The sequence below is a fragment of the Peromyscus leucopus genome, chromosome 1 (genome assembly GCF_004664715.2).
Source record: "Peromyscus leucopus breed LL Stock chromosome 1, UCI_PerLeu_2.1, whole genome shotgun sequence".
Lineage (NCBI taxonomy): Eukaryota > Metazoa > Chordata > Mammalia > Rodentia > Cricetidae > Peromyscus > Peromyscus leucopus.
Window position 1 is genome coordinate 144424425 of NC_051063.1, and position 23632 is coordinate 144448056.

The 23632-nt window shown below is 43.7% G+C and overlaps 1 protein-coding gene across 2 annotated transcripts; it reads left to right on the forward strand.

Annotated features, from left to right (window-relative positions):
- The first annotated feature begins 7774 nt into the window (after positions 1–7774).
- On the forward strand, positions 7775–20275 carry Arrdc4 (arrestin domain containing 4). 2 transcript variants are annotated; one of them, XM_028872782.2, is made up of 8 exons: positions 7775–8238; positions 11866–11932; positions 12159–12306; positions 14525–14627; positions 15346–15602; positions 16105–16267; positions 17200–17354; positions 17725–20275. In XM_028872782.2, exons 1-8 carry the CDS (start codon positions 7941–7943, stop codon positions 17782–17784), a joined length of 1251 nt encoding a protein of 416 aa, XP_028728615.1. In that variant the 5' UTR covers positions 7775–7940; the 3' UTR covers positions 17785–20275. The 2 variants fall into 2 exon arrangements, with proteins under 2 accessions (XP_028728615.1, XP_028728614.1); XM_028872781.2 differs by having other exon boundaries at positions 17200–20275.
- Positions 20276–23632: the final 3357 nt, after the last annotated feature.

Below are 23632 nucleotides of genomic sequence, written 5' to 3' on the forward strand. Positions count from 1 at the left end.
GCCTCTTTTCCTCCCCTCTGGAATGGTAATGTATATTCTGTGCCATTATACGTTGGAAGCATGTCATTTCCTTTTTGTTTTTGCTTTCACCTGAAATTACAGTTAGGAGATTTCCTTGAGTCTCCTAAGAGACTTGGACTTTGGATTTTGAAGCAGGCCTGAGACTATGAAAGACTATGAGGACTTTTGAATTGAGACTAAATGCCTTTTGCATTATTATATGGCTACAAGCCTACAGAGGCCAGAGGGTGGAATGTGGTGGTGAGAAAACTCTAAGTAAGCCCCCAATTCAATGACAGGTTTGTAAAAATCATCTTGGTCATTATGTCTCTTCACAGAAATGCAACAACAGTGTCTAAGACAGAAATGAGATCAGCTTGGCCTATGGGCATCCCTGGAAAGAAGAGTTTTTATTAATTGGGTTAATTGAGATAGGAAGATTCACCTTGAATGTGAGCAACACCGTTTTATGAGCTGGGCCATGAACTGTGTATGAGTAGAGGAAGTTACCTGAACACCAAGCACAGATGCAGTCATCTCTCTCCGCTCTTAATGGTCGGGATGATGTGACTAGCTGTTCGAGTTCCTGCTGCCTTGAGGGTCCCACAATACAACATTGTAATTTGAAATTGTGAACTCAAATATACCCTTTCTCCATTGCGTTACTTTGTGTCTGGGTATTTTACCACAACGACAGAACTGAAACCAAAACAGACACAGAAACATTCAGAGGGAAAAAATGAAGAAGGGGAACTCCAAATCCTGTGTGTGACCTGTATCTGACCCAGCGAAAATCCCAGACTCACTCTGAGCTGCTGTGTGGACAGACCCACAGGAGGAATTCAGAAGAGTTGAGAGCTGAGTTGACGTGGTCCCTGACTACATAAGGTGAAACAGAATCTACAGTCTGAATATGTCTGCACTCTGTGTGTGTGAAAGCGAAAGCACTGACATTCTCTGGGAGATTTAACAGGACCCTGAGTATCATAGTATTCAATATCACCAGAAAAAGCAATTATAAATCTACCTTCAAATATCTCTGACACAGAAATTATTTGAAACTATCAAAGTGTAATAACCTTCTAGTATTAAACACCAAAAAGAGGAAGGAAAATTATAAAGCATTAAAAATAATTAAATGTAAAATTGCAGAAGATAAAAATAAGACATAAACATCCATCACTAAGAATAAAAGTAGCCAGGTGGTGGTAGTGCATGCCTTTAATCCCAGCACTTGGGAGGCAGAAGCAGGTGAATCTCTGTGAGTTCGAGGTCAGCCTGGTCTACAGAGTGAGTTCCAGGATAGGCAACAAAAACTACACAGAGAAACCCTGTCTCAGAAAAGCAAAAAAAGAAAGAATAAAAGTAAATTCCAAACTATAAATTAAAATAACAAGTGACATTAAAATCAAATTTGATAAAAACTAATAACAAGGGAAAAAACTGAAAAGTAGAAAAAAATAATCCATTATCTAATTAGTAGGGAAACCAGTTAAAGGGTGCTGATTTCTTACTAGAAATCAAGGTCCTCAGAAAACACTAGGAGGCATCCATACAGTGTTGGGGACCTGCCAACCCACAATTCTATCTCCAGTTAAAACATTCATCAACAACAGTAGCAAATAAAAACATTCCCAGATGAAGGGAAGAAATGAGGATCCATTACCACATTTTGTTTAACTATCCTCTTTCTTAATAAAATAAAATATAATTGAAATAGTTTCTTGCATCTTAATACATCATAATGGAATAAAATTAAAATCAACACCAAGAGAAACTAAAAATTATACACAAAAATTCAACATATATATATCCTATATGTGTGTTATAGATTATATATAATATATAGATATACAAAAAATCAACTAAAAATATATACAAAAAATCCAGGGAGTTGAGACAAAGGGATTCCTGGAGCTTGCTGGCCAGCTAGTCTTGTTGAGCTGGTAAGCTCCAGTTTCAATGAAAGGCCCTCCCTGCCTCACAACATAATATATTGAGGAACCGAGGAGATACCCAACAGTGACCTTTGGCTTCATATGAATGCTATACATGGAAAACCAAGAACCAACATTGTACTAAATGAAGAGAACTCAAAGAATTTCCTCTAAGACAATGAGAGAGACAAGTATGTCTACTTTCTACACTTGCATTGATACAGAGCTTAAAGTCTTTTTTTTTTTTTTTTTTAAATAATTGGCTGACTGATAGTGAGGCACACCTTTAATCCCAGCACTGGGGGGAGGGTCAGAGACAGGTGGATCTCTGTGACTTTGAGGCCAGCCTGGTCTACATAGTAAGTTCCAAGACAGCCAGGGCTGCTACACAGAGAAACCCTGTCTCGAAAAACAATAAAATAATAATAATAATAATAATAATAATAATAATAATAATAATAAAATAATAATTCTTTATTAACTCCTTGGGAATTTCATAACATGCATCCTAATCCCGCTCACCTCCCAATCCGTCCATATCTGCCCCTCAACCCTGAAGTGTCCCTCCACAAAAGAAAGCCCCCCCAAATTAATTAAAAACAAAAAACTAACCTCATACCTCCGTCTTTCCCTCCCCTTAACCACCTCTTCATTTGTCCTGGTGGCATTGGGAGCTGCGGTGTATTACACAGTATACCCTTTTGTCCCATCAGCCCCGCCCGCAAATGTTCATTGCAGTGAGTCATTGGTCAAGGTCTGTGGCCTCTGACATAACATCAATACTGGACCCTCAGGGAAACTCCTCTCGGCTATCCTGCTGTTCCCTGAGTAAGGGAGATCCTGCAGCTATTGTTCAGCAGGGACAGTCCCTTCAGGAGCTCCAGTAGGTCATAGATGGGGTAGGTGTTAGTGGGCCAACTCAAGACCAAGGTTGTGGGTCTGGGTGGTAGCTGAGCTGGTCAGTCTGATCCACTGGGACTGCCCACCTCAGGCTAGGGCAGAGCCAGTTCTCCAATGCCCATGCCACCTTTCACATGCCTGTGATGAGGGGTCGGTCGGGTCATCTCTCCCTAGTGCAGGGGCGGGTCACAGCAATAACGCATGAGGAAGAAAGAAAGGGATAAAACTTGGAAAAGAATGAGTCAAAGCTCTGTTTTCAGGTGATAGGAACCTGCCTTTAACAGACCTCTGATGACAAGCAGGAAACACTTAGATCTGATAAATGTTTTCAGAAAATTCACATGAGAAAAAATCTGCATACAAAAAAAAAAAGTACTTCCTGTGTCCCAATAATGAACATGCCGAGAGAGAGAAATCAGGGAAACACCCACGGTAGCTTTCAAAAGACAATAAAATACAGAGGGCAAAAGCAACCAAGGAAGACAGAGACCTCAGGAAAAGATTAAATTATTAAAGAAGGAATCTGAAAAGGACACAAGAAGATGAAAAGACTTTTAACACAAAACCGATCAAAGATCTTAATATAAACCTGAAACTTGGATGCTACTAGAAGAAACTGTATGGGAAACTCTTCAAGACACAGAGATAAGCAACATCTTTCTGAATAGAATTCTGACAACTCAGACAATGACAGTGAGAATCACATGCTGTTAAAAAGCTTCTGCACAAGGCACAATTACTCAAGCAAATAGACAGCCTATACAGTGGCCTTGGCTAGTTATTCTGCTGGCCGGGGATTAATATCCAGAATATATAAAGTACTGAAACAGCAGAGCCAAAAAATATAACCCAGTCAATAAAAGGACAAATGATTAGGATAGACACTTCTCAAAAAAAATATCAGTGACACACATATGCACTCACATGAGCACATGCACACAAGTGCAAAAACATCTTATGATCCCAATTTAAAAGTATTTATTACACTGAATTTGATGTAAGGTCTGTGAGGTTTTATAGATGAGTGTGTGTGTGTGTGTGTGTGTGTGTGTGTGTGTGTGTACATTACCCTGAACTTGATATAAAGTTATACACACACATACACACATATAACTTAGGGTTTGTATTACTGTGAAGAGACACCACGACCATGACAATTCTTAAAAAGGTAAATATTTAACTGGTGTGGCTTACAGTTCAGAGGTTTAGTCCATTATCATCATGGTGGGGCATGGCAGCATGCAGGCATGGTGCTGGAGAAGTAGCTGAGAGGCCTACATCTTGCAGGTAACAGGAAATGGTCTGGCACTGGGAGTAACTTGAGCATAAGAAACTTCAAAGCCCATCCCTATAGTGACACATTTCCTCCAACAAGGCCACACCTACTCCAACAAGGCCACACCTCTTCTTTCCAACCACCACATTCCACTCCCTGATCCCCAAAGGCTTATAGCCACATTATAATGCAAAAATGCATTCAGTCCAACTTCAGAATTCACCATGGTCCATAACAGTCTCAAACTTATTTAAAAATCTAAAGTCCAAAGTCTTTTCTGAGATTCATGCAATCTTTTAACTGTAATCACCTGCAAAATACACACACACACACACACACTCACACACACATTTATTTGTGTGTGAGTGTGTGTATGCCAAGGCACATATGTGGAATTCAGAGGACAATTTGTAGGTCTAGTTCTCTCCTCTAACCCGTAGGTCCCGTAGATCAAATTCAGATTGCCCCACTTTGTGGCAAGTGCTTTTATCTGCTGAGTCATCTCACCAGCCCAAGAAATGTATTTGTTAAGCTACTGTTGCTCACACATTCTGCTGCCTATAGTCTAAAATCATTACTGGCACAAGGGTTCGTGCTTATAAATGCCAGCACTTAGGAGACTGCTGTGGGATGTTCTGTATGTTAAATGTGTTGCTCTGATTGGTTAATAAATAAAACACTGATTGGCCAGTAGCCAGGCAGGAAATACAGGCAGGACAAGCAGACAAGAGAATTCTGGGAACAGGAAGACTGAGGCAGAGAGACGCTGTGAGCCGCCGCCATGACAAGCAGATGTTCAGATACTGGTAAGCCACAAGCCATTTGGCAACTTATAGACTAATAGAAATGGGTTAATTTAAGATATAAGAACTAGCCGGGCGTTGGTGGTGCACGCCTTTAATCCCAGCACTCGGGAGGCAGAGGCAGGTGGATCTCTGTGAGTTTGAGGCCAGCCTGGTCTCCAAAGCGAGTTCCAGAAAAGGCACAAAGCTACACAGAGAAACTCTGTCTTGAAACTCCCCCCCCTCCCCAAAAAAAAAGATATAAGAACTAGATAGCAAGAAGCCTGCCACGGCCATACAGTATGTAAGCAATATAAGTCTCTGTGTTTACTTGGTTGGGTCTGAGCGACTGTGGGACTGGTGGGTGAGAGAGATTTGTCCTGACTGTGGGCCAGGCAGGAAAACTCTAGCTACAGGAGACAGAGACAGGAAGATCTGGACTTCTCGACTGTTCAGATCTACCTAGTGAAACCATGCCCCTAAAACCTAAAGTTTGGAGATGTAACTTAGTGAGAGAGGGCTTGCCTCCTTTACAAAAGATCTTTGATGGGATGGCCAAAGCTAGACAAAACAAAGAAGCAAACTGACAGAGGGAGCCTGGTCTCTGGAGCACAGGATGCCCTGTCTGCAATTCTGTCTTGTATCACTCTGAGACTTCCCTTGGTCTTTCACCCATGCCTTAGACCCTTAGTTTTGAAGAGAACATCTTCCTGCAGCCTGTGTAAGCCCAGTAAGAGGTGCAATCCTATCCCTCTATTGCAGAACCAGTGACACTACATGGATTGTGAGTCACTATTCAGTGTGTCAACACACATTTATTGAACACATATGGCATGTTCCTGTGTTAGATACCAAAGGTTAAAAAACAGCGTATGAGAACAAAGTCTTTGTCCCTAGTTGAAGTGGTAAATACCATACAAACGCATGTTTAAGCTGAAGAAAAGTAAGCCAGGATCATTATAAACATGGTTATCAGAAACCCAAGGGTATTTCAGGATGCTAAACAGAGATGGATTTGCCGCCCTTTCCACTTTCTTTGAGAAGAGATAAATCTTTGAGCTCTGTCAGGCAGTGGTGACGCACGCCTTTAATCCCAGAACTCCGGAGGTAAAGGCAAGTGGATCTCTGTGAGTTCAAGGCCAGCCTGGTCTAGTGAGCGAGTTCCAGGACATCCAGGGCTACACACAGAGAAACCTTGTCTTGAAAAACCAAAAGAGAGAGGGAGGGAGGGAGGGAGGGAGGGAGGAGGGAGGGAGGGAGGGAGGGAGGGAGGGAGAGAGAGATCTTTGAACTCTCTAAAACCTTATTAAAGTCACAGTCTTCTAATGGTGTGGCTGCTGGTAGTCAGTCATGTTCCAGAGGATGGCCTGGCGAGTGCATATGAGCAGCACAGACTGAACTCTATGAGATGCATAACAGCAAATAAAATTTTAAATTAAACTAAAAAAATCTGAAAAGAAGACATGAAATTAGAAAGAACGTGAAGGTGGGTATGGATTTGGAAGGAGTTAGGAGAGGAATGGGGTAGAATATGAGCAAAATACACTGCACACATGTCTGGACTTCTCCAAGAATTAATAAAAATATTATATGAATAAATAAATATAATTAAAAAGTTCCGTGTTGATAATCTAACCTCAAAAGAGGATAGTAGGACACCTTTAAGGTCTTTGAAAAATACACTTGGAAAAAAAATCCTTCAGTTTTAATTTTCTATTATCAATCCTTTATCACAGTTTACAAATTTAAAATTTTGACAAGGAGAGAATATAAAAGATTACAAAATGATGGCCAAATAATTACAGCTACCGAAATATGCTTGATAGCAAAGGAAATCGAGAACGGCGAGATCTGAAGAAACCAGCAAGAAGAGCTGTAATGCTTGAGGAACATGTCAGGGAGGCAGCTGGGCATGTTCGAGGACTATAATCCTGAGGTGACAAAATCCTCTTGGGTGGGGCACTTGTGTGTCAGGTGTATATCTCTTTCCAGACATAATATTTGTACATTTTACAGTGTATATAAAGTGTATTTGTACATTTTGCCGTGTATATAAGGTGATCATTAGATCAAACGGAGTATTATTCAGTCAGAAATGAAGTCCTGCTGTTTACATCAGCACCAGTGAGTGGCAGGTGCTGTTTTAAAACCACGACCTTATTTAAAGTGGGAAGAATCAGAGGCTGAGTCTGAAGGGACTTCAGCGGCTGGGAGCAGAACTCCTCAGGGCAAAGGCTTTTAGAACTACAGCGTTCTTCCTAGACGTCTGCTCTCACCTAGTCCAGGAATTCCGAGACCCATAGAGGTCAGGCTCAGAATCATGGAAGCTAGCAGATTCTAATCTCTGCTTTAAAGTTCCTAAGGCAAGACGGCTGCGCTCCATTTTCCAGGAAACCTTTCACTGGGCGTGTTGCAAAAGTCATCTTAAACAGAGTGCGGGCTGAGCCACAAGTTCACATTCTAGTATGAACTCAGAGACTTGTACTCCAGCCTCTCTTGGCTGGAAAGCCTGTCCCCCACTGTAACCATAGCAACGGCCGACACCAGCGCGCCGGGCAGCCGGGTTCCGCCCCCTCCCTGACAGAGATTGTTTCCCATCCTCTGTCCACATGGGCGCACTGCCTCACTATTGGTCCGTGGCCCAGGACTGTGCCTTGCCCCCGCCAATAAACTGTCTGTGCACGTGCACTCTGCTGTCCCCCGATTGGTGGAGCTGCCCTGATCACGCACCACCGTCCTGCTCAGCCCGGCGAGGGGCCGCCAATGAAATGACTCAGTGGTCATGCGCAACCAATGGGAAAGTAGCATGTCTCGCAGCGGGCCTATGGGCGCGCGCCGTGGGCGGGCGGGGCCGGCCCCTTTCCAGTCCCGGTGGGGTGTGTTAAAGAGACAGGGCCCCGGTGCGGGTGTTTCACCCGGCTGGGCTCCGCGGCCGTGGTGGCCCTGGGCTTGCGGCCGGCGCCCGTGACAGCAGCGTCGCGGAGCCGGCTACCCCAACCCGGGGCCGCTGCCGACCTCGCTGGCAGAGCCGCATCTCCTGGCGGGATGGGCGGCGATGCGGGAGCCGATGGTCCCCGGGGCCGCGTCAAGAGCCTGGGGCTGGTGTTCGAAGACGAGAGCAAGGGCTGCTACTCCAGCGGGGAGACAGTGGCTGGGCACGTGCTGCTGGAGGCTGCAGAGCCGGTGGCCCTGCGCGGGCTGCGCCTGGAGGCCCAGGGCCGTGCCACCTCTGCCTGGGGCCCGAGCGCGGGGGCCCGGGTCTGCATCGGTGGCACTGCGCCAGCAGCCTCCTCGGAGGTGGAATACTTGAACCTGCGCTTGAGCCTACTCGAGGCCCCAGCTGGTGAGCATGAGCATCTCCAAGGGAGGGGGCAGGAGGGGGCGCGCCTCTGGGTGGTGGGTGGTGTTGAGGGAAGCTTCTGGAAGGGGGAATCATCTGTACTGTCACGGATGGAGGGCAGGAGGCCAAGCCTGTGCCCCTACCTGGCTTCTAGGAAGAGTCCAGACCCTTGGGGTGGTGTGCCTTTGCACCTGGCCTCCTAGGATCTTCTAGTGACCTGGAGGGGAGTGAGTCGTTGCCGTGGGAACCAGCGATTAGACTGTCTGGGTTCTAGGGTCCTTTCTGACCTGGAGGCAATAGACAGTGGAACCAGAACCTGTGAGGTTCCTTTATGTGGTGCCCAGAGTTTGATGGGCCTCCACGCCTCCGTTCAGGATGATTTGCAGAAAACTCGATCTTGGGGAGAGGGAAGTGGTACTTGGGTAGTTCAAGGGACGCATTCCCTTTCTGGGGAACCTGTGTCTAAGAGCTGTCCCTTTCTGTACCTCCTCTTCCTCTTGCCTCTCTCCCCTTTCAGAAAGGACTTTGGAGACAGTGCCATCTGGGGATTTCTGAATTACACCTTCCTGTTCACTCAGAGTTTTCCATAAGTGCCCATGCATATGTATGTTGGGCTAATGCTTGGGACATCAGCTGTTGTTGTTCATCTTGAAAATGCTATTAACAGTGAGTCAGGCTTCTGACAGTGGAAACTACTCTAAGCCTTTACCTGTGCCTCATCAGCTTGGACCTATCAAATGCGAGCTTAAAACTTAACTCTATCTTAGCCGCCCGTGGAGAAGTGCAATGTCCACAGTTAAGTCCTCAAATGTGTACCACTAACAGGAGCTGCCTTTTGGATAAAGGGGTGTGGCAGGTGGCAGCTCTTACCTTCCTCCATGTCCTTTCCTCCTTGTGGATTCCAGGAGTCTTTTTCTCCGGGTACTAATGGCCTACATGAATGTTAAAGATGGCTGACTGGAGGGAAGGCCATGGAAGAGACAGGTAAACAGGTTTTTGTCCAAGATTCGGACTCAGAGCCCATAACTACTGAGGAAATGGAGACAAAATTGGAAGCATTGAACCTAGGGTGAGAAATGAGCATTGCTTTGGTAAAATCTGGGGTAATAGGTAGGTTTTTGGATCACAAGTAAGATCGTGTAGCTTTGTTCTAAGGAAATGGGATTTCTAACTCTAGACAGTTTCCAGTTTTCTTAGACTATATTAGCAATGGTTATAGTTTACTTAAAGTCAGTGTCTCTTTTAGTTAAGGGGGGAAACCATCACCCCACATACCTCCCCTTTGGAAGAACGTAGCACCTTCACACATAGGTTCTCAGAGCCATTAGCTCCAGAAACAAGCTATCCTTCAATGACCCGAGGAGATTTTTTTTTTCTAAACGTTGACTCCTAGGGAATGTAATATTGAGATCTATTTTTAAAACTCTTTCCAGAATATTCTCTAAAATTAATATTCTTACTGAACTACTTACTGTCAGCATGGCTGAACTGCTTCGTGTCTTTAAGACCCGATTGTGAGAAAGACCCAGGGACCGAAGCGGAGAGCTGGCTTCAGTTCACAGGCACCCACCAGAGTGTGACCACATACCGGGCCCTCACTTGCCCGCTGCAACATCTCTAGACCCCAGGGCTTCTGAAACACTTCCATTAGGAGCTCTGACGAGAAGCCCTCCAGTGAATGCAGCTGCTCCCTATGGCACTGAGTCCTCAGAGGACAAGGTGGAAGCAAGGAGCCAGAAAACAGAAGCAGAAATGGCCGCAGTGGACATCTTGTGAATGCTTTTAACTAAACATAAGGATTGAAAAGAGAAGGAAGCACGTTTTTCTAGATCCTCCGGTGATTATCCACTTCCTCAAGTTGATTTTCTCCCGTGGAGTTCTGTCATTCCTGTGTGGACCTGTTTCCTGAGGAGCCCATTCATCTCGCATGTCACTTTGTGATGTGCTGGGCAACTCTCTTCTCCACATACCTGTCCTGCCTCCTCGTGATGTTCCCTTTATTTGAACCCTCCGCACTCATCTGTGCTGGGGTCCTCAGACTCCAGGCCCAGCGCTGTTCGTGTGAGAAGTCGTGGGATTTTAGCCCTCTCTAGTCTTCTTGAGTACAAATCTCTCATCTCCTTTCCCCCAGCTGGTCTTCTGAGGACTGAAGGGACCGGTCCTTCTATCACCTGAGCCTAAGTCCAGTAAACGTTGGATTCACATACAATCCACATTTCTAAACAAGTGCATGTACTTTGCCATGTATAACCTAGTGGTCACAAATCAGACCCATCTCAGCTCTGTTCCCCTGAGCCTCTTGGAGAAGATGGGGTACAGAAGTGTCCCTTGATTCCAGTCCTATTGCTCTTCTGGGACCCTCCTGACGCTTGTGTGACCACTCCTGCGTGTTGGGAACCTCTTGGACTCACACTGTGTCACACTACTTCATCGGACCCTGTGTCCTGACTTATCTCTGTTCCATTACTTTCAAGTCACCTACCTGTGATGTCTTTCTATGTGAAATGGATCCATGTTCCTTCTTTCCCCTTAATGTAGTACATACTGAAAACCAGAGATAGATTTAGAGCACTCATTGGACCAGGAATGTATTTTTATTTTCTAAAAGTGCAGGATTGAAATACCGAGTAATACAGGTAATTAAGTAAACCAAAGAAACCCACCTCATTAATGGTTTTGACCACATGAAGCAGAAATATCAAGTCAGGTAACAAACCAAATTCCACACCAAGTTGTCTACCATCCTTTTTCATCTTACTTCCTTCACCCACAATGTAGCCTCAAGTCTGAGATCAAAGGGAAAATCGGTCACGTGCCGTAGGGAGCCATTGACCAGAGTGGAAGCCACAGGATCCACTTTGGATCCATGTAAAACACTATGGACATTCATCACAGGTGCTGGTGGTCCCTCTAGTCTCCATCCATCCCTGTACTTTGGCATTTGCTCATAACAAGCCTGTGCGTGAAGTTGAATGATGTTAACAAGAACGGGATGGGGCCACGCCATGCTTGGAAAATCCTGCTTTCACCACTGAGAAACCCTGTTAATCCCAGTAGAGCTAAAGGGTGAAGAGCTGCCTCTTGCTGCTTTGGCTGTCTTCTGTGTAACTGTTACTAATGCTATCCCAGGTTTTCTATCTCAGTCTAAAGAATACATAGTATGATTATTTTAGTACAGACAAAGAAATGTAACTTGTCAATTAAATATTGTCAGTTAAATATTGATGTCTCATGTTAGCATAGAGTAACCTCTAGGTGTGTGCATAGGTGTGTGTGTGTGTGTGTGTGTGTGTGTGTGTTATGTGTACACACATATATATGAATATGCACTACATGTGTGTTTATTTACATATACTGTATATGTATGTTGGAACTCTTGGCCCTAGGTAGCACTTTATGGTAATTGTATAACTGATCATTTTGTGGTGTGTGTGTGTGTGTGTGTGTGTGTGTGTGTGTGTGTGTTTCTTGGTAAAAGACAAATTCAAATTTAGTTCTCTCCATCTGTTTAACGAACTTGTGGAGTGTACTGCCAGAAAAACCACCTTTAAAAAAAAATACATGGCTTAGATTGTGAAAACTCCTGATTTAAAACTGATCTTCGTTAAAGTCCAATGTGGTCTCTTTCAGGTGAAGGCCTCACTTTGTTGCAACCTGGAAAACACGAGTTTCCCTTTCGCTTTCAACTTCCATCTGAGTGAGTGAAGCTTTCAGTTTCCTGTTTCCTCCCCTTGCCTTGTGTCCTGTATTTGAGCACCCAGTGTCCCAACACTAAATGCACTCGCTAACCCTGTGGGACCCTCCCTCTACTCCCATGCTGACTCTTGTTTTTTTCAACCTTAATCCACAGTTTCAAGCATGCTTTTCCTGACTCTGTCTGGCTGAAAATAAGCTCATAAATCAATATCTTTGGTTTCTTTCAGACCGTTGGCAACGTCGTTTACTGGGAAGTATGGCAGTATTCAGTATTGTGTGAGGGCTGTTTTGGAACGACCCCAAGTACCAGACCAGAGTATAAGAAGAGAGCTCCAGGTTGTCAGTCACGTGGATGTCAACACTCCACCCTTATTGGTAAGCTCTTCCTTGCTCTGTCCCTCCTTCCTTTCAGTGGTGATGTCTGTATTTTGTCAGGGTAATGGTGAGCTACACTGTCGCTGTCTGCTGGTTCCGAAAACACAATGTAACCCATAGGCGTTCACTATAAAGATATGATTCTAGGTTGGGCAAATTACAAATTGTGTGTGGTAATACTATTGATTATGTCCCTGCTGTTCAGGGCTGCTCTTGCCAAAAAGTTACACAGGCTTGAAATGCATTAATAAGCCTTAATAACAATAATGCACAGCAGAGAAGGGTTACTTTTACCAGCCCGGCCACATTCGCAGGGCTGTGGTATTCTAAATTCGCCAATAATAGCAGGTTGAGGAACGGTAATTACGAAAGAGTATTAATCACACTCAGCCTGTTATTGAAGCCCAGGCCATTATGCTATGTATCCTTCCATTTTGCATGTCATTTTCTAGCATTAAGTAAGTGTGTGCAGCTGCCACCACCACGAGCCTTTCACTTATCATTTCCTTATGACAGATTTGGCCACATTAAGGCATTGAACTTCTAATAATCATCAGAAATACTGTAGGCTGGGAAGAAGGATCAGGCTATAAGGAACAACAGAATAGGCAAGATGGGAGCTAATGAGCTACATTCTTTTATCTGCACCCATATTATCAAAATAATATAAAATTATACCTTCGATTTTCATGAAAGCTGATAGGACCAAATGGGTCTTCATTTAAATATGAATGAATGGTGTTATTTTTTACTTCATAGATAATACAGAGATAATCTAAACTTCCCATCTTGACACTGATGTGGCAAAGATGTGTTTTTAGTATTGGATGCTTCTTTTTCTAGCTAATATTTTTAAAGACAGGGGAAAAGCCAGCAGCTAAAAGTTTTTTAGTTCTTATTCTCACAGGAAGTAGAATAAATGTTCCCCCTTGAGATAACAGATGACTGACACACCATGCTTGAACCGCACTGCCCTGGGGCAGGCCTCTTGAACAGTTCCTTAAGTTCCATTTGGAAAAGTGCATTAGTAGTGTGTATGTGTATATGTGTGTGTGTGTGTGTGTGTGTGTGTGTGTGTGTGTGTGTGTGTATAAATTTGTGTAGAATTTTAAAACTATTTCTAAAATTGCCATGGTCATGTGGGAAGTTGAGGTTTGTTTTTTGTCAAAAACAGACCCTTGACCCATTTACTATTAATTTCTAAAGGAGATGAAAAAAATGACCAGCAACAGTATTTTACAGGATGCTTTTGTTTTCATGCCTTGTAAACAGAGCATTTAAGCCTCAGCTGAGTGTTTTTCTTACTTTGAAGACTAGAACCCTGTAGCGGGGTATAAGGTGTCTCATCACATTTTCAGGTCTGCTGACACAGGATATGTGGATACACCGTTAAAGCCCCCAGACTAGTCTAAGAACATTTGAAAGTTCTGTCTGATACGTGTTCTGAAGTAAACAAAAAGACTGTTTACTTATCCTGTGTGGTATATGCCAAGCAGTGTAACATTCTGATTGTTGATTTTTATTTCGTTGCTTCTTTCTCCCGATCTTTACATTGTCTTAAAACATAATTCTGTCATACTAGTAAGATGGCTCAGGGGGGAAGAGTGTCGCTGTGAAGGCAAGAAAGCCTGAGTTCCAATTGCCAACACCCATGCACAGGCTGGGAGTGGCCACACATGACTACAGCCTCAGGAGATGGGGAAAGAGGCCGGTCCATCCCAGGGACTCACTGGCAGGCAACCAGCCTAGATTAAAATGTGAGTTTCAGATTCACTGAGAGACCATGTCTCAAACAAAAAAGAAAAATGGAGAGTGATAGGGGCAAGTTCTGGACATTTTCCCTTGCCTTGTGCGTGCCCTGGCATGGGGGTGCACTCCCCACACACACACACTTGTGTGTGTGCTATGCTATACCTACCACACACACAGTGATAGTTCTAGAATACTTAAAGTATGAATATGACCCTTGATTGCTTTTTCTAAAGGATGTTGTGTCATTTCCTAGAAACACAATAACCTCAGGGTAAAACAGGATGATGTCACACAAGTTAGAATCTCAGAACTAACTCACTACCATTTTCCTAAGAGGGAAATAGGTTTCAGCACTTGGTGTCACATGAGAATAAGAAAGATTGATATTTCTTTATAATTATTCTCTAAAGGACTATATGTTCTCTTGAGTGGTTTAACTAAAGTCCTTTTGTTTGCAACTTTCAAGACTCCTATGCTGAAAACGCGGGAGAAAATGGTCGGCTGCTGGCTCTTCACGTCCGGCCCTGTGTCACTGAGTGTGAAAATTGAAAGGAAGGGCTACTGTAATGGTAAGCGGCATGTTTGAAACGGTCCAAATGAAAGACGCATTGATTTCACTAGATGATTTCAGTGATTTAAAGCAGTAAGTTTTATAATCTATAAAGTACTTTGTATTTTAAAATATAGTTAACATTTGCATATTTTTAAGGGCATGTGTAACAGGCTTTAATAAAACTCCCATTTTTTTTTCTGACTCCAATCTTGTTGCTTTAGTAACAAAATAAAACTCAGGAGAGTGGGGAAATGTTGGCATTTTATTTTAATGTTGTGCAAGAAGATACAGAGCTGTTGGAGAATTAGGGTGTAGATGTGCAATGTTGTGAACTAACTTGCCTGCCCGTCGTTGTTTGTACCTTAGCCTTATGAATTCCTGAGACGCAAAGGCTCTGCTCGCTGTTGGGCAGGTTTTCATTCCTTGGGCTCTCGTCAGGTTGTTAGTAAGCCTCCTACTGCATCATTTCTTTATGTACCTTATCTTAATTTATGCATATTGCTTATTTACATATCTTGAGGCTTGTTGATGTTAAATTTTTTACATTTGAAAAGTGAATAGTGCAATTGGTATAAAAGTGCCTTCTGCACGAAATGTCCGTTCCTCTCCCTAAGATTTCTCACAGAAGCTTCCAGCCAGGACTTCAGCAGTGTTGGGCTGTCACAATGTCCACTGATGCCTTGGGAATGCTCTGAAATGTCCCCGAGTCCATCTTGTTTCTCTTCTCTTTTCAGGAGAAGCTATTCCCATCTATGCAGAAATAGAGAATTGTTCATCTCGCCTGATTGTTCCTAAGGCAGCCATATTCCAAACCCAGACCTATCTGGCTAGTGGAAAGACAAAGACAGTCCGGCACATGGTTGCCAACGTTCGAGGAAACCACATTGGTTCTGGAAGTACAGACACGTGGAACGGGAAGATGCTGAAAATTCCACCCGTTACTCCCTCCATCCTGGATTGCTGCATTATCAGAGTGGACTATTCCTTAGCTGTAAGCAAAGCTTCTCGAACAATCAGAAATACATAAAAACAGATCAGGAAGCCATGCATTTGCAAATATTATCTCTAATCATCTCTTTAATGCTTGGGAAAATGTTTGCACCTTTTGGTATATGAAGATGAGCCTTCACTGTTACTAAAAATCAGTCTCTACCTAGGGGAATTTAATGAAATAAACTTAAGGGAACTGAGGTGATGTGAGGAGTGTTTGATACACTGAAGCATAGGCCGTTTTCCAGGGTTGTTACAAGCTCTGTCAACTTACAGGGAAACACGTGAAGGCCACAGTTCCCTATCACAAGGTTGTCCTGCAGTTAGTGTGTGTTCATTCTGTTTAGTCAGGACAATTTACATTTGTCCTGGGGTGGCGTGGTGGGAGACAAAGGCATTTGTTCCTATGAAAAGGGAGTTGAATCAGCTTAGTTCCCACGAGGTTTACCCTAACTCTGTGCTTTTCTCTCCCTCAACACATGCTTTTCTTTTGTACCTACTAGGTATACATCCACATTCCTGGTGCTAAAAAACTGATGCTGGAGCTACCCTTAGTTATTGGTACGATTCCATACAGTGGCTTTGGCCGCAGAAACAGCAGTGTTACAAGCCAGTTCAGTGTGGACATGAGCTGGTTGGCACTGGCCCTGCCCGAGCAGCCCGAAGGTAAAGCATTTGTGTCTTCTAAAGTGACGTTTTAGATAGAGACTAGCTGCAAACAGAACATGACAGGAGCAGGTGTTGGCATGCCCGCTCCCCAACCCCCCCACCCCCACCCCCACTTAGTGTGTACACGGTCTTTTGGCAGTGGCCAAATGCCAGGCAAGAAGATGCCCAAGGGAGGAAGGGTTCATTTGACTTCCGTTCTGAGGGTCCAGTGAAGGATGGCAGTGGGAAACGTTTGAGCTGTGGCTGCAGCCTTGCGAGGCAGCTGGCCGCAGCGTATCCACAGTCTGGAAGCAGAGAGGGATGGGTACTGCTCAGTGCACCCTGTCTCTCTTACCTGAGTCTGAGGCCCTGGCCCATGGGACAAAGCTGCTCCCATCCAAGTGGTTCTTCCTTCTTCAGTCCAGGCTCTGGAAACTCCCTCACAGACATGGCCAGGGTCCTGTCCCCTGGGTGATTCTAAGTCCAGCCAGGTTGACTGTGAAGTTGAACCATCACCACTGCTCTGTTGTTTGATCCTACTAAATTATATAACGTCCCCGGGAAGGAACCATGACGTCTGCTTTAGCCATGACACAAAGCCAGGGGCAAATCCAGGAATGAAGTGTACACCTCCTAAGACTAACTTGCAATATGAAAACAATGAAAAATGGCTAAGATAGACATATAGACTGTTACATATTTCCTATAACTATAGCTCAGAGATACTTGTTTGCCTAGATTGTGACATGTAGATAAAAAAAAAAAGGTCATTGAAAATAGAACATACTCGACATTAGTAGCTGTGTATTAAGGGACTGGGACTTTTCTTGTGATGGCCACCGAATCTTCAGTTTGGCTCAGTCTCTTGCTTTTGTAAGAGTTGAGAAGACACACCTTAATTGGGGCATGTTTGCATGGATTTCTGACCTCAAACTCCATTTCTATTTCAGCACCACCAAATTACGCTGATGTGGTAACCGAGGAAGAATTCTCCCGACACACTCCTCCGTACCCTCAGCCCCCTGACTGTGAGGGAGAAACCTGCTACTCTATGTTTGCCTGCATACAAGAATTCCGGTTTCAGCCTCCACCTCTTTATTCAGAGGTAAAGAAAATTAGACTCATTAAGCCGTCTGCAGACAATCGCTTGCTCCCCTCCATTCATTAACGTGCCGTTGCTGACTCATAATTGGCTGAGTATGCGCATAGACTTGTTCTTACCGAGTTGATAGATTATCACAGCCACTGAGCACATTTTGTGGTACTTAGCTTGTGATCTGTGGCGTGCATATGCAGTGTCGTGCATTGCCTTGAAGATGTTTGATTTGGCCGCAAAAGATAGAGCCCTCAGCAGACAGTGGAGGACTTGATCACAGGTGCTGAGCAACTTCCACTCACAGCTGTCATGCAATGAGAAGCAGGTAAGAGAACCAAGGCGCTTCAGCCATTAGCTCCCTCCCTTTCCTGTCTTGCAGGTTGATCCACATCCTGGGGATGCCGAAGAGACGCCGCCGCCTGTTTCCTTCATTCTCTGAAGAGATCCCGGCATTCACTGTGTTGTTACCAACTTAGAATATTGGTTCTTTCGCCCACCTTGGTGGAGGAGAAAGTGAACTTGAGAACATTTGCACTTCAAGTGTGAAGATAACAGAAATGAAAGAGCTTGAGAACTTTTTAGTGGGGTGGTCACACAAGTTTGTAGGGTGGAGTCGGTTGTCCCCTTTCAAAGTGGATGAAAATATGAACTGAAAAACCGGAAGTCCTGGTGATGGGAGAGGAAGTAGAGGATTGTCTGCACTGTTGGAGAGAGGAGTCTTAAGGAATTGGAAGGTTGCAGGAGTGTGCTCTGACCAGGGTTCACACAGTTAGGAACTTACGGACTTGGTAGGAAGACTTGATGTAGGGGAACAAGACAGCTTGGAAGTAAGTGTGAATGAGGAAGTGGTCTACTTTCAGTGGAATTGAGGTCCCAGGTTTGGGGGTCCTCATGATTTCTTATGTTACCACAGCAAGGACCAAGGTCCTTCTAAGTATCCTTTCTGGAGTCCATGGTCATGGGAGATCCTGATGGAAGCGACAGTGGTTCCACTCTGCTGAGGAGGTTAAAATGTGCTTTGAAAATTGGCTCTACAGTACCGGGAAGCCTAGAAGGGATTCCTTAAAAGCTTGCCACATTGAAAGGAAAGAGGAGTTCTCACATGGAGTGTGTTGTGAAAGGCCACGCTTCCTCCCACTGTAAGAACTTCTGCAGAGTGTATGTTCGATGTTCCCCATCCCTCCGTTACCTAGGGAATATTAGAAAAAGATGGGGTAGGCACGACATCTTTAGGATACCTGATACCCACACAAAACAAAGTGTTTCCTTATCCTACCTCTGGTGGCTTCCTCAGGCCTGCTCTCGGAACTCCAGGCCTGACTGACCTTTGGGGTTTCTGCTGTATGCAGTCGGCAGACTCCTTCCAGCCTGTCACTTGATCTGAAATTTTAGACCAAGGGAAAATTCCATGAGCTTAGCATTAAATAGAAATAAGTACAAACACCCAAGATCTTAAAAGAAATCCCAACTCAAAAGAGGATGGGAACGTGCCTGAGCTCTTCCTGTGATGTGGCTTCAGTGGGTGGATGGCAGTGGCCATGCTGTGCATTCTTAGTCCAGTTTGTTAGTAATTCCATTTAAACTGTGATTTTTTTTTAATTGTTTTGGTGCAATATTTTGTTGTCATTGAGCCTCAGGATAATTCAGACCTACAGGACTGTGATGCTGCTGACAGGGTCAGCCATGTCTTTACCAGCCTCCTCCCGTCCTGTTCACGGTCACATGCTCAATTGTTTTACCTCCAGTCTGTTGGTCCCAGGAGCTAAGAACATTGCTGACACCAGGTGGGAGGGAGATTCTCACAGTGAAGATCTGGACCAGCCAAATCCTAGGGGTTTGATCTAGAAACCCTGGTGCTTTCCAGGCAGAATGTTGTGCTGCGTTCATCAGAGCGATGGATTTATTTTTCAGTCACCCAGTTCACTTAAAGACATTTGTCTAGGGTTAAATTTTACATTCAAACGTCAGTGGGCCATCTGTTTTTGTACCAATGTTAGGTAAATGTGTACTTGTCCCCTCTGAGCATACCTCTCTCTTCTGTGGTCATGTTAACGTCAAACACATGTATTTTCATTGTAAGCCACTGTCTAAAATGCCAAACGGTATTGCCAGTAATTGTGGTGTGGGAATTACCACAAACCTTATTTCTCATGTTAGTTGTTAGAGATTTCTTTTGTCTTTTTGTTGTGTGTCTGCAAACAGTTGTGGGTGTTCAAATACTACCTAAACTGTTTTTGTTTTACAGTAGAAGTGATGCCCTGTCTTTTGGCTTCCAGGCTGTAGTTTACATGCTTTGTCAAGACGTGGTCCATCTCCATGAAACCAAAACCAAGGGGGAGAAAGTGACAGTGTGGACAGAGAGAAAACAGAACAGGTTGGCTCCCTGTAGCAAAGCTATTGCAGTCAGTTTGCTTAGAGAAATCGAAGTCCCCCGCAGAAATGAAGCAGAGCCAACAGTGGCATTCAAGAGAACCGCTCAGAGACACAACTTTATCTGCGTCTGCCTGGCCCGACGCTTGTAGTCAGGATAACGTGAATGTAGAAAACTACATTGGAAACCCTGCAAATGAAGATCAGACTTTAGCTGCTAATACTTGCCTGTTTAGTCCCCTCTTGCTCTCATTTAGGTTTGGAAGAATGAAAAGTGCCCTTAAGGTTTTCTTTTTGATGCCCAAAGTTTGAGATTAAAAGTGTGTATCTTCTGGTGCACATAGATCTTTCCTTCCCTGGGCAGAATTTTACTTTCTCTGTTTTGGTTTTGCACAATAAGAAACTCAGTAGGCAAGGGTTATGTTTTTGATAAGTTCACTAGCTTTTTAAAATTTTTATTAAAAATGTAATAACTTAACCAAGCGGAAAATAAAAATTGTATTTTGTACTCTTGTTTGAACCCCATGGGTTCCTTTTGTTAATAAAATGGTTGTACCGAAGATCTGAGTGGCTAGTTTTGTTCCTGTGTTTACTTCAAAGACTGAGTTAAGTCATTATAGACTTCAGGAAAATCAATACCCACACAGAGAATGCTGTTATTAAGGTCATTTATTTATGCATGAGATCAAGAGTAAGGTTCAACCTGGAGGCTTCTGGTCCTGTGCACAGGGGGCAGATTTCCAAAGGAACTCAGGTCCTAGCAATCCAAGAAGAAAAGTCACAGACTAAGAAAGTATAAACTACATGAGTCAAGGAGTGAATATTTTCTTTATTCCAAATGACATCAGGTCCAATTCACAATTTAGTGTTTGCTTGGCCCAAATCTCTGAGTTAGCAGGTCTGTGGACTGTCATGGACAACGCTAACCTAGCAAAGGTCTCCTTTTATGTGCATACACATGAATATAATCTTGATGTTACCAAGAAGATATAGTGGTAATTCATCTCAAGAAACCTGCCAAGGCCTTCGTCTGAGAAGTTAACATTTGCTAAGCAGTAGCAGGCAGCCTGGTTTGTTTATATTCACTTGGCTTTAACCTGTGAGATGACCGGTCCTCGGCATCTTTGCATCCATGTATGTCATCCTGGCAAATCAAAATACTTGTCATGTATAATAAGGAAAATCTTACAAGATTACCATTAAGGATTCTGTAGTTTGTATTGGGGAAATGGTGGCTTGTAAAGTTTAGGACGAAGCCAGACACTACTGGGAAACATGACACAGTCTCCAGTTACCAATGAGTTTACCAAAACCTAGAGAGGAGAACATTAGGGCCTGGCCCACATTGTGAGATCTCTGCTTGCTCTGAAATCTCCGGAGTCTACACCTTTAAGGAAGCAATGAAAACAGCCATGGCTTCCTTTGTACAGCTTGAGAGTTGCAGACCTGGATTCTAGGCTTGTGGTAGATCAAGTCTTCGGTGTTTATTTCCCAACGCCCCACCTCCAGAAAGGACCACAATCTGCCTAAACCGCTTCCTAAGTATGTTTAATTAGTAGTTGGGATATCTTCTTCAACCCAAGATCTAAGACCTTCATATTTCAAAATAATTACAGCCTCGCTGCAAAAACAGTACACCAAAGTCCTCTAGGCCTCCTCCCAGGCTCCCTAGTGCCGCCATCTTACACAGTGAAGACAGCAGCCAAAACAACGCCGACACAGAGGAGCAAGCTTTTGCCTACACTGGGTCTTCTTCTGCTTATCATTGTGTGTTGCAGCTCTGTGACATGTTAGCACACATGGAGGTTCATGTAATCACAGCCACAATCAAGATTCAAAACTGTTCCATCATCACAGAGAAACTCCACGGGGGCTGACTCTGCAGTCACACCTCCCTGTTTTTTTCCCCTAGCCCCACCCCCACTGACCTGTTCGACATCTCTTATTTTGCCATTTTCAGAATGCTGGATACAGGGGTTCATTCAGTCTGTACCTGCTTGAGATTTTCTTTTTTCATGCCTTGTAGCAAGTTGAGATCCACACACACCGCTGCCTGCAGCAAGAGAGTGTGCCTTCATAGTTGAGCTGAGATAGTTTCAAGTTGAGATTAACTACTAGTTAACACTTCATTTTGCAATTTGCAAATAAAGTGTATAGCAATTGTGTACACGTGATACTTTCATAAATATTTCAATTTGGGGCTTGAGAGCTACTTTCTATGTGACAGAAAATACAGTTCAGATCTACATAAACTTCTAGGGGTACATCTTCAGTTTGTCAAACTGCTTCAAGTATTTTGCCTATAAATGACAAGCTGCGGCACAATAGATGAACAGGTCTTATATCAGAGATAAGTTAGTAATTGCAGACCTGTAGTAACTACGCTAGCCTATTTTTTTGTATCAAGTTCCAAATCTGATCTATTTCAGCCTAAGACGTGCAGTAAAAAGGCTACTTTTGCCTTGTGTGTTTGCATTTTAAGCTCTGTGAGTTTTCTCCCGGTCTCCATTTTGTCTCTCATTGGTCACAGTCCCAATTCTTATTATCTATTGAGATAGCACATAAAACACAAAATTTTAACTACAAATATGCTTTTTCTTAATATTATGAGACAAAAGATTGCTTGTTAAGACTCAAGTTTGTATGGCCAGGAGAACTTATTTCATACTAGCCATTTATGCCAACCTAAGGGGTTTTCTCTTAAAATTAGAATGAGTAGAGCCTTTTGATTATGTAAAAAAGTAAAATATATGTCTGGATGGCAGGAAAAGACCTACTTCAGGCAGCATCTCCCGCTGGGAATCAGCAAAACGCTGGTGCCTCCCTGCTTTTGTACACACAGACCACATGCATGCATGTACACACAGACATCTGATGATACATAATTACACAGATCAACATGTATGGACACATGTGGACACCCTTTTTGTCTGGTTATTTTATCTTTCTCATTGCCTCCAGTCCTGGGTCTGCTTCAGGTAGACAGGTTTATGATCTATAGATAATGAGCTTCAAAGGAGCAGACAAATGCACACATCTGCACACACAAGGCATACTTCTTCATATACACACATACATAGACAGGGATAGAAGGACACAAAGCATATCAGTAAGTTGATGTAGCTTGCACAAGAAACAGATAAGGGACAAGAACTTGTTCAGTAAAGCAATTTGCCTGGTTCCAGCAAATCTCAATATACTACTTCAGTACAGGAAGTGAAAAGCAAAACCTGAACTAACACTGATTGATGAAAGTCCAGCGCATAACTGAGATGGGTCTCGGAACCAATTCGACTACATAGGAAACTTCAGGAAGGGACAAAGAGATGGCTCAGTGGTGAAGTGTAGCCAGAAGTTTTCTCCAGTCATGCAGAATTTCTCCCACCCGCGTCCCACAGCCACTTGGCCCCAAATAAACACACACAGGCTTATATTATTTTTAAACTATGGCCATGTCAGGCTTCCTGCTAGCTAGCTCTTATATCTTAAATTAACCCATTTCTATAAATCTATACTTTTCCATGTGGCTTATGGCTTACCTCTACCTTTATATCTTGCTTCTCCTGGTGGCGGCGGCTAGCAGCGACTCCCTTGCCTCTCCTTTCTCTTCCTGTCTATCTGTTTGGATTTCCCACCTGCCTCTAAGCTGCCTTGCCATAGGCCAAATGGCTCTATTTATCAACCAATCATAGCAACATATATTCACAACATGTAGAAAGACATCCACAGCAGTGAAGAGAACTTACTGCTCTTGCAGAGGACCTGGGTTCAGTCCCCAGCACCCACATTAGGTGGCTCACAGCTGCTGCTAATGAGTTCCAGGGCATCTGATGCCTTCTTCTGACCTCATCAGACACCTGCACACATATCATATACATAAACTCATGCACATACACAGATATACACATAAGTTTAAA